This window comes from Oncorhynchus nerka, linkage group LG17 (genome assembly GCF_034236695.1).
Source record: "Oncorhynchus nerka isolate Pitt River linkage group LG17, Oner_Uvic_2.0, whole genome shotgun sequence".
Lineage (NCBI taxonomy): Eukaryota > Metazoa > Chordata > Actinopteri > Salmoniformes > Salmonidae > Oncorhynchus > Oncorhynchus nerka.
This window is the reverse complement of record NC_088412.1, coordinates 48,325,732-48,336,817: the sequence shown is the minus strand read 5'-3', so window position 1 is coordinate 48,336,817 and position 11,086 is coordinate 48,325,732. Positions and strand designations below refer to the sequence as shown.

The window sequence follows — 11,086 nt, the reverse complement described above, 5'->3', positions numbered from 1 at the left end:
CTAAATATGAAGTATACAGGCACCGAAAGCACATTAGGCTACTCTTGTTCCATGCAGATATGGGCAATGTGCGTTACGGCTGGATAGGCTGCGTTTCCAATGTCAAAATTCATGCCATAACCAACTGCATTACTGCTAAATTAGCACTTTGGACATAGCTGCAGGAAGTAGAGGTGATGAGGGTGCTGCAGCACCACCTGAAAAATACAAATATATATATATATAATAGAATTATATTTATACACTATATATACAAAAGTATGTGGACACCCCTTCAAATCTGTGGAATTGGCTATTTCAGCCACACCCGTTGCTGATAGATGTATAAAATCGAGCACATACCCATGCGATCTCCATAGACAAATATTGGCATTAGAATGGCCTTACTGAAGAGCTCAGTGACTTTCAACTGTCATAGGATTCCACCTTTCCAACAAGTCAGTTTGTCATATTTCTGCCCTGCTAGAGCTGCCCTGGTCCACTGTAATTGCTATGCTATTATTGTGAAGTGGAAACGTCTAGGAGCAACAACGGCTTAGCCCCGAAGTGGTAGGCCACACAAGCTCACAGAACGGGAATGCCAAGTGCTGGAGCGCGTACCGTGTATAAATCATCTGTCCTCGGTTGCAACACTCACGACCACGTTCCAAATTGCCTCTGGAAGCAACGTCAGCACAAGAACTGTAAATCGGCAGCTTCATGAAATGGGTTTCCATGACTGAGCAGCACACACACTGTAAAGAAAATGAGGCTAAGTCATAGAGAAATATCTGTTTCTGTTTGTTTTTGGTTCATCTGAAAGAAGGGGAGGGTAAGATACTTTTCCCCTGCTCATCAAAATGTGACTCATTACGCTAGCTAGCTATTCCCAGAAGGCAATATTTGTCTTAACAATAAGGATATTTTATAGAATAGAAAATAATAGAATTGTTTATTTTTCTCAGAATTAACTTTTTATGGTTGTAAACTGGCTTTCTGGTAATGCGGAAGAGGATACCACCAGACTCAGCGACAGGCTGAGGAGGATTGGGCCCAGACCAGGGCCTCCTGGAGCTGGAGAGAATCAGCAGAGGTGGCTGCTCGTTGAGAAAAGGCAGGAGATCGATGCCCCCGGAGAAGGCCAGAAGCACAGATCTGAAGGAGTTGTCCCAGTTGACGTTCGAGGTAAAGATACTGTGTGTTCCGTGGTTATTTTGGTGAACGACCTGTGTCTCTGTTGAAATCACTGCTTTGCAGTTTTGATTTAGACACACCAAAGTCATTTATTGGGTAAATAGTTCACCGAATTGTGCGGGAGCCAGTGTGTAATTTTATACTCTCTTTTAGAGAACAAGATCAAGATATCCTCTTAGTCTCCCCTTCTTATAGGGTCAGTGATGACAGTTATTTTGCTGTTGAACCATAAAGAAATGGGATGAAGCAATGTGTCGTTAAGTCTTGGTGACCATAGCTATACTTCTGTGTTCTTAAATTGCAAAAAAGTGCAGTAGTAACTGAATTAGATATGTTCATCTCTGATCAGTTACGTCAGAGTCCCTTATTGTTTTATGAGAGAACAAGATCAAGCCATTGTCAGTTAGGAAATGCTAACCCTAGGTCATCTAGATCAGTGGTATTCAAAGTCTGGGTCGTGACCCCTAGTGGGATTGCTGGGGAGCTGCAGTGGGGTAATATTTTTTGGGGGGGTCTTTTTTCTTACAATAATCTGTAATCGTAATATTTTGTATGAGACAATATACAAACGTTTTCAAGAAAGATAATTAGAAAAACACTATTTTATTGAGTAAAAGTATTTACAGTATTGGATTCTTTTCATTTTGATAAGGGATTTAAAAAATAGATGCAATAAATTGAAGATGATTTGTTTATGTAAAAATAGAAACAGATTTTAGGTTGTGTCAGTAGATTTGGGGTGGGGTCGCAAAAAAAGTTTGAATACCCCTAGATTGAACACTGTTGACGTCACCGACTGCAGGACCGTGGTTTCAGATTCTCATTGAGAATTTATCAGTGTGGCTGGCTGGGCTATGTAACGTTGGCCCTTGTATTAGAAGAGATGAATCAAAAACATTTTAAAGGATCAGGAGGATTGCAATAAACTATAATTCTCTCTCTCTCTCTCTCTCTCTCTCTCTCTCTCTCTCTCTCTCTCTCTCACACACACACACACACAGACAGAGAGAGAAAGAGAAAGTGGAGAAATCTTAGCCTGATCCTCGTCATCATGTCCTTGCTGAAAATATCTCACATTTTCTCCCCTGGCCACTGGGGAGAGGCTAATGGTCTCCTATATCTCAATATGCTGCTGGGAATCATTCTGGGGATTTTTTTGTGTTATTATACTTTATTATTATATAAAACTCAAGGGTTTCAAAAAGGTTATTTGGCTGTCCCCATAGCAGAACCCTTTTTGGTTCCAGGTAGAACCTTTTTGGTTCCAGGTAGAACGCTTTTGGTTTCCATGTAGAACCCTTTTTCCAGATACGGTTCTACATGGAAACTAAAGGGTTCTACCAGCAACCAAAAAGGGCTATTGAAAGGGTTCTCCTGTGGGGACAGCCGAAGAACCTTTTAAGGTTCTCGATGGCACCTTTCCCCCCCCCCCCCCTATCACTGTAAACGTCTTCTCTCTGTGTGTGAAGAGAGAAATCTGGCCTTTTATATCAGTCTCACTGTCATCCATGTGCGTCGGTAGCTTTATCCAATGAGTAATCAGTGTCTGCATGTCGGTGTTCTTTGAGGCCATGGTGCAGTGTAAGGGGGCAGGCAAGGCCACGGGAGAGTGAGATGAGAGAATGAGTTGTGTTGTAAAAACACTCCTCTTTGAAGATTCACCCAAAGAGCGAGGTCAGGAGAGGTTGCAAAGTGTGTGTGTGTGTGTGTGTGGTGTGTGTGTGGTGTGTACTGAAGTGCTCTGTATGTCCCTGTGTTGTCTATAAGGTCAAACCAAGAGGTGCACATCACGACTTGAGGACAGGCTGAGGCTCATTAGGTGAACCCACAGGTGGATCTTCTGCTTTCAAGGCCTCTCTCCCTGAGGCAACCTTTACCAATAACACTCAAAAAGTCTCTGAACCATGGAATATGAAGAGAACTGGTTTCCTACAGCGAGCGTGTCACTGTGGGCCTTATGTCATGTAAGGACCAGACTGTCTGTCAGGAGGAAATGTCGCGGCATGTGCCTGTCTCGCCAAGTTAAAACACATCTAATGTGATGACTGAGCTGGTGCTACTGCTGTGAAATAAGGACAAAGATATGTCATGCTTTGTTTTTTTTTAATTAGAAAAAGTATTTCAGATTTTCAGATACTTGAACACAATATACAATATTATACCATACATTGTGTGAAACATTTAATATGTCCATCTGCAACTGCAACGCAGTAGGTAGGTCTTCAACAGACATAAAAACCACCTCTCATGCAGATAGTGCTAAGTCTGGCTAGTCACTTGGAAACGACTCAGACCAAAAAGCTTGAACATAGATTAACAATGTTATACTGATGACAAATTTTGTATTTCAAAACTGCTAACAAGTTTTGGTCGGATAAAACTAGTTGACATTAGCACGCTCAATTACAAGAAGATCACATTTTTGTAACGATTCATCACGCGGGTGCTCAGAGATATTGTAGCATGCCACCAATAATCCCCTTGAACAACTTCACATATAAGTAAGTACGTGCGAGGTGTAAAGACGAAGACACTTGGTTCTGTGTGCGTCTGTCTTCCTGTTGTTTCTGTCTGCTGCCGTTGAACCAGTAGATCTGAACCCCAAAATCAGCCATCTGCATTCAAAATGTTGTATACAGAGGAGTCTGGTTACTAGCTTACTACAAGCTGCTCAGAGAGTCTTGGTTTGTAGGTCTGATATTGATACCGAGCCTAAGTGATAGACTACAGTATAAAAGCCACACAGCGGGCTTGTATTTTTGGAACTCTTCCCAGGTCTCTGTCGTTTAACATATCCTCTATGCGTTGTCAACCTACATGTCTCGTTAGCTGTTGCTCAGGGCACTCAAACATTTGTGTGAATATATTTACTTAGGATATAATATATATATACTTTAAAAAAAGAGACAATGTTACAATAAAGAATCTTAAAAAAAGACTCCGACGCAGAGCCTTGAACACGCCACCGACTTCCAGGTAACGCAAGTACATATACATTTAAATAGATTTACACTGACTGAAACAGTATTCTTATGTACAGCTCAAAGTAATAAATACACTGTTATAAACAGCAAAGGACCAACTTGAGCTCTAGTGACAAACAGGAACAGGAAGTGTGGAGTCCGGTCAGGCCAGGTGGCAAAGGCTACACGGACGCACACACACACTTACTCCCACAAACACACTTTCTGATACTCGTACACGCACACACACTCACTGACACACACGATTGCCATGTAAGTCTGCTGGAGTGAGGGTATAGTCAATAAGGCAGTTGAAGTACCTTTGAGTATGTCAGTAAACCTAAGGGAACAATGGCGGGAGGATTGGTGATATCTGAAAACCAGTCATGGAGACCTATGAGGGAAGATCTACCTAGCAGATTTTCAGGCGTGGATGGTTTTAATGCTGACCCAAAGATACAGTGAATTACACTGTCCGGGGGCCTTTTGGTTTGGTATCTCTGTCACGTAAATCTCTAGATACCCTTCTGTGGGTTATCATCCTATTGTTCTCAAAATAAGCACAAACTCTACAGTTTGTAAGTGCCAAATCTATTCTAAAGATTACATCTAACGGATCAAATCCTGATAAACTCCCCGGGCCGGCCAGGAAATGTGATACAGTTAGTGGGAAGGGAAGAGAGAAAAAAAGAAGAATGTTTCGATTGACGTCAATGGACGCAGCATCTCCTTCAGTTATTCCCTTTTTTTGGTGGAGGAAGAAATAGCTGATTGTTTTAGGGGTCAGATTCACAGAGTCAGGAGTTTGTAAAAAAAAACGTGAATAATAACACAGCTAACCAAGGTGTGACTGGGATTCTACACAGGCATCCGCCTGACCACCTTTCATCATCTGGCCGGGTCCTTGATTTGTTACAGCATCAGAACCAGGTGGGTTCTGGAATCATTTGGTCGAATAGGATTAATACACAATTGCTTGAGATGGAGCTAGAAATATCCTTCTAACTTGAAGTCTGAGTATTATCAGGATTTGAGCCATGATGGTAGTGGGGGGGGGGGGGGGGGTCCTTCAAGGAGAATGAGGGGAAGCAGATTAGATGGGGAGAAATGGGTCTAATTGTTTTGTTGTTGTTGAGTTATAGTGATCTATCTGCCTACCGTTCATCTACAGTGAGGTCAGACACACGAAGCAACAATCTAGCAACAATGTAACGTGAATCGTGATTTCCATAGAGAAACATATATGTTGTTGAGTTATAGTGATCTATCTGCCTACCGTTCATCTACAGTGAATCGTGATTTCCATAGAGAAACATATATGTTGTGCTTGGATTGAAATGGTATCTTATTATGAGATGTCATGTTTTAAGTATTTGATGAGTTTGTCCAAGAACTGTTTGTCTAAGTTAGTTTGATTTCTTCTATTGCCCAATACTAGTAAGGAAGACTGTTCTCTTTGTCTGAGATATAAAAAGGATTTTGCTCTTGAGCTTTCGGGTAACTCTTTAGAAAGAAAAAACCCATTTCCCGTACATACTAAAGTGTGTTCAATAAATTAAAAAAAGGATTAAAAAGACAATAGTAAAAAAGACACAGAAAAGTATTTTGACAAAATGGTACAGGAAAAAAGTAAACAGTTTTCTCTCTCTATACAAACACACGTCCATCCGTCAGTAGTTCAAACGCTACCTCTTCGTAAAAAAAGTCACAAGGTACAAAACTTCTCTCAGTAGTAGTGTCAACATTTCAGATGCCAGTCTGGATGGAAAAATAACCGTTTCCCAGATTGGCCCAAGTCCTTCATTTCCTCGAGGCCTGTCCGTTCCGTCAGGTCCAAAATGTTTGCAGCATTTTTCCTGAGAACTTTGTAGCCGCCCCACTGAAACTGTCCCTCTGTCGCCGGCTCCTAACGCAAGTGCAAGGATAGGGTGGGGTTAAACTGACGCCCCATCCGGGCTCAAACTAAGCCCATCGTGGGCTTGTTAAAAAGCACAGCTGCAGGATTTCTCCTGTTTAAAACATGAAACCAACCACCTTCGCGGTGCAGCAGAGCCCATTATGTGTCTGTGGGTGATGCATCGTGGGTAATGATCTCTATGGACGACGTGGGCACCATGGATTCCTCGGGGTCCTGACAGTCCGAGTAGTCTACCGGAGACCGTGACGCCTCCCCCAGACTATCCTCCTCCTCCTCATCCCCCTGGCTCTGTTCATCTTTCTCTGTACCCTCAGAGTCCTCCTCCTCCAGGGTGAGTTCAAACTGGAACTTGTCTCCCCCCTGGCCCCCTTCGCCTCCCTCCTGATCCCCCTGCTCTGTGGCCCAAGGAGGAGAGGGGCTCTGGGGGATCATGCTCTGGTACCAGTTCCTGTTGTCCTCCAGAGTGTCCAGGATGTCCTGGGCGTCAGGGTGAACCAGGTCAGCCCAAGTCTCCCACAGAGGGTGGACAATGTAGTCTATGAAGCCCACCTGGAGAGAGGAGAGAGGGGAAAAAAGGGGTGAGTCAGGAATCAGTGTGTGTGTATGCTTGAATGCTATGTGTGTGTGTGTGTATGCGTGTGTCTAATATCATACCTGGCTTTTCTCTACTGAAGCGGTGTGTTTGTCACACATGGGGCTGATCTCCATGCCTCTCTCCCTCTCCCTGTCTCCCTGGTGGAAGAACTCCTCCATGATGCGGTCGGTCCACTGACGGTACAGCTCCAGGGACTTGGTCGGGTTACTCAGGTCAGCACAGTGAACCATGTTCCTCAGCACCTGATGGAGAGACGGAGGGAGAGAAGAACCGTTAGAGAGGGAGAAGTAGAAGAGTGATATGGGGTGATAGGAGAGAAAGACACCTGGTGTCCTTTTCAGTGTGCATTGAGCCCGGGCCCGCCACAGAAGTCGCTAGTGTGCAATTGGACAAGAACATCCCTGCTGTCCAAACCCTCCCCTAACCCGGACGACACTGGGCCAATTATGCGCCGCCCTATGGGTCTGGACTTGAACCAGGATCTGTAGAGGCACAGCTAGCACTATAATGTAGTGCATTAGACCACCGTGTCACTCGGGAGGCCAGTGGGAGGCCACCTTAATGACACTAATTAGAGCTATTACAATACAAATAGGGAGAGTAGAAGGGTCTGGAAGAGACCGAACGACGACCAGGATAAACCCACCTGTATTCTGTCGGTGTAGTTGTCCAGCAGCAGGACCCCAGAGCTGGTCACCTTCTTGGTCTCCACCATGGTCTTCAGGTCCGCTAACAGACTCATGTGCTTGGACATGTCAGTGGCCAGGACCATGTCGATGACCATCTTCCTCAGGCTCTGCCTCTGCTTCTTGGTCAGATTCTGGAAGATGTCACAGTTGTCCCCCTGGAGCAGCTTGAAGCCCACAGCCAGGTGGTGGTTCTCTAAGACGGACTCATCGTTGTACATCAGGGCCAGCTCAGAGTCTGGGGAAGACAGAGGAGAGTGAGTCACTCGGTCAGCACTACGTCGATGAATATGGATATGGCTATACATTATCGATATATATTATTCCCAGTAGTGGTACGTAGTAAACAGGTGTAGTAGAGAGACCCACTGGTATTGATGAGGAACTGGTTGGACACCCCCGGGTGGTCGACATCATGGATGGCTGCAGCAAAGATGGCCGCCAAGATCTCCAGATCGCTGAAGACCGCCTGCGTTGAAAGGGAGAGGATCCGGGGTTTAGAATGTCTCAAAGCAACAGGCACAGAGAACAGCTCATCTCAGCACAGCCCACTCTCATTGATTCCCATGACTCGGTGTGCGCTATCGCTAACAGCCAACGTCGCGGAAAAAACACTGCATTAGCGAGGTGGCTAGCTTATGTTAACCTTGTCTCTGTCTCTCTATAGGCACTCAGCCATAGTGGTTTGACACTGGGTGTGCTGGCTATAAGAGCGGGGCCATAAACAGGAGGGATGGAGGGATGGGGTGAATGTATAAAAAGAAGAGAGGCTTGTGACGCGTCGAGGGCTGGGTCGTGCTGTTAGACTGCGTCATGGGTGAGGTTCCACTGTATTTATAGAACCACGGAGGGAAAGGAGCTGTGAGAACGAACAGATTGTGTGGCGGGTGTGAGAGAGAGAGTGAGGGGGAGGGGGGGGGCAAGGAAAGAGGGAGAAAAGGAGGAAAACGAATGGTTTATGTCTACAGGTTGAGGGAAGATGACTTTGGGAGCATGCTCGGGAAGGTGTTCAAGTTTGAACTTAAACACCCGGGGAAGATTTACGATAGGACTCATAGGTTGGGGCGAGAGTACGGAGCACTAAGGTCGGAGTTCAATGAGCTCAGATAGGTGTGGTGAAGCAGGGTGTGGGGCTCGGATGTTTTCCCGAGGGACTTCAGCTTACGTCGAGGGCAGGGGTGGAGAGCAGGATGTGTGTGGACTGGGCCACGTCTGCCGCGTGGAGGCTGTTGTGGTAGGCCACGTCCCCATGGTAATGGTCCTCCAGGGTCATCATGTACGCCACAAACGTCTCCGTCGGGATCTTAAACGTCTTCAGCAGGTCTCTCTCCTGCAGGGGACACGAGGATATGAGTCAGTACTGTTTTCGGTACAAAACGTACAGCTGTAACATATTGTGTGTGTGCGTGTGCCCGCCTGCCATGCATATGTGTGCATGTGGGGGTGTGTGCGCGTGTGTAGGAGCCAGTTATAACCTACCTGGAAGATGGCGTACATGATACAGGTGAGCGGTCTATGTTCGGAGTACTCGGACACGGTGAAGATGTTCAACCCCCACTTATTCAGATCCTCCAGCTCCTTGGAGAGCATGTCCTCCTTGTCCGTCTTGACCCCGAAACGTGAGATGGAGGAGCTGGAGAGGGAGGGTCCGTGAGAGACCTTCTTCACTCCACTGATCTGAGTCATCATCAGCTGCTTCTTCTTCTTCTTCTCCCGGCCGGCCTTCTCCTTGGGCGTCACCGACGGCATGTCCATGTCGTTCTGTTTGTCTGGAGAGAAGAGAGAAAACAGGGGGGGGTGGATTAGGATACTCCGTGTCATTCTGGACATGTTTGTGCGTGCGTGTGTGTGTGTGTGTGAGCACAGAGAAGGAGAAAAGAGGAGAGGAGGGAAAGGGGAGTGAGATGACCCGTTCACTTTCACTTCCCCCGCCAGAGAACATTCGGTTTAGTGAGGTCATTGCAATGAACCGGGTCCCAGGTGGTCTGGATGCACCTGTACAGGCTAAAAGGAAAGAATAGATTCATCCATCCATCTCGTTCTCCTTCCTCCCTTGCCGTCTGGATCTCCTGCTACGTCCCCTCGGTAACACGTTCTCTCTGTGGTCCTTTCTCTCCCCTGCTCGGCTCCTGCTCCCTTGACTCAAAAAGGCCATACGTTGATAATACCACCGAGACAATCCCATTGAGAAGCAAAGGCAAAGGGGGAGGGGTGCTGTGCCCCCTCTCACCCAGTGATCTTAACCCCACATGTTTGAGATATCACATCCTCTAGTGGTGTGGTATATAGCTCTTTACAGTATACGCCCACTCCTCTGCAGTCGACCCTCTCACAGCTGAGAGTTATTCAATTACCACTGCTGTACTTCAAATAATCCCTGTCTCTCTCTCCCTCTTTTCTCCTTCAGTCATTAGAGAGACTGGGCGTTCTGTAAAGTGACGCGTGGGGAAACAGGGGGAAGAGCAACACACTGGGTCCTGTAGTTCATTATCACCGTCATTATCACCAGTGAAGCGATGTCTACTAGCTGCTCAGACACGCCACTGAGCCCACTCTCCTATTCCCATACACACAGCATGGACCAGAACTCTGAATGGAAGGGGAAGTAGGTTGTTGTCATTGACATAGAATGTCCTTCTATTTTTCAATGGGTTTTGTATGTTTGTATGGACCCTCACATAATGGCCTCTGTCTGTCTGTCTGTCTGTCTGTCTGTCTGTCTGTCTGTCTGTCTGTCTGTCTGTCTGTCTGTCTGTCTGTCGGAAGTGGTTTTGCTAATTCACTGTTTTCCATGCAGGTGGAGTGTTGACATGACCTCTTTCCTCTGAGGCCCAGACTAGACTGTCACTTTCTCTCTCTCCCATCTCTCGCTTCTCCCTCTCTCTTCTTCTCACACATTTCTTCTTCTGAAATGCTGAATCCCCTCCAGCCCGTTCCATATTATGCTCCCATTGAATGTCAGATGTCAGAGCAAGAGAGAGAGAGCGAGAGAGCGAGAGAGAGAGAGAATGTGTGTGGGTGGATTTGGGCTTTTAAATCCCCTTAATGAGTTCTGCCTGGCTGTTACTGTGGTAGCGAGCTGGACAGAGCCCTGTCCGCCAGGTTGTTACGGGATGAGTGGAGTGGACAGCTGTGGAGGAGAGGAGCCAGTGCACGTGAATGGCCCTACCGCACACACCATCATCTCCAACCCACAGTCCCTCAGGGATGAGCTGCCCAATATGATGCACTCACTTAAAGGGATCAACCAGAGGATTAACAAGGTGTCCCAGGATAACTTGACAATATGAACAACAACATGGGTGGAACATGATGTCTGTGTGTGTTGTAGATGAGCAACAACATGATGTCTGTGTGTGTTGTAGATGAGCAACAACATGATGTCTGTGTTGTAGAGAGACTTGAATGAGACAGCCATAAATGTCAACCATTTTAACCCCTTGCCTTTGTTTTTTATATATTTTTTTATGACCCCCTTTTCCTCCCCAATTTCGTGGTGTCCAATTGGTAGTTACAGTCTTGTCTCATCGCTGCAACTCTCGTATGGACTCGGGAGAGGCGAAGGTCGAGAGCCGTGCCTCTCGAAACACAGCCGCACTGCTTCTTGACACAATGCCCACTTAACCCGGAAGCCAGCCGCACCAATGTGTCGGAGGAAACACCGTACACCTGGCGATCGTGTCAGTGTGCCTTGCGCTTGGCCAATTGTGCCCCGCCCCACGGGTCTCCCGGTACCGGCCGGCAGCGACAG

The 11,086-nt window shown here is 46.4% G+C and overlaps 1 protein-coding gene across 1 annotated transcript in view; it reads right to left on the bottom strand.

The window, feature by feature from the left end:
- Positions 1-3,259: 3,259 nt before the first annotated feature.
- LOC115145347 (3',5'-cyclic-AMP phosphodiesterase 4B-like) overlaps positions 3,260-11,086 on the bottom strand; it is a 111,370-nt gene continuing 103,543 nt past the window's right edge. Inside the window, exons 8-13 of the mRNA XM_065003207.1 lie at positions 8,815-9,104; positions 8,501-8,665; positions 7,705-7,804; positions 7,296-7,573; positions 6,709-6,891; positions 3,260-6,603 (exon numbers count right to left, since the gene is read on the bottom strand). Coding sequence (XP_064859279.1) covers positions 6,193-6,603; positions 6,709-6,891; positions 7,296-7,573; positions 7,705-7,804; positions 8,501-8,665; positions 8,815-9,104 — 1,427 coding nt within the window. The 3' untranslated portion in view covers positions 3,260-6,192. The remainder of the gene's footprint in view (positions 6,604-6,708; positions 6,892-7,295; positions 7,574-7,704; positions 7,805-8,500; positions 8,666-8,814; positions 9,105-11,086) is intronic.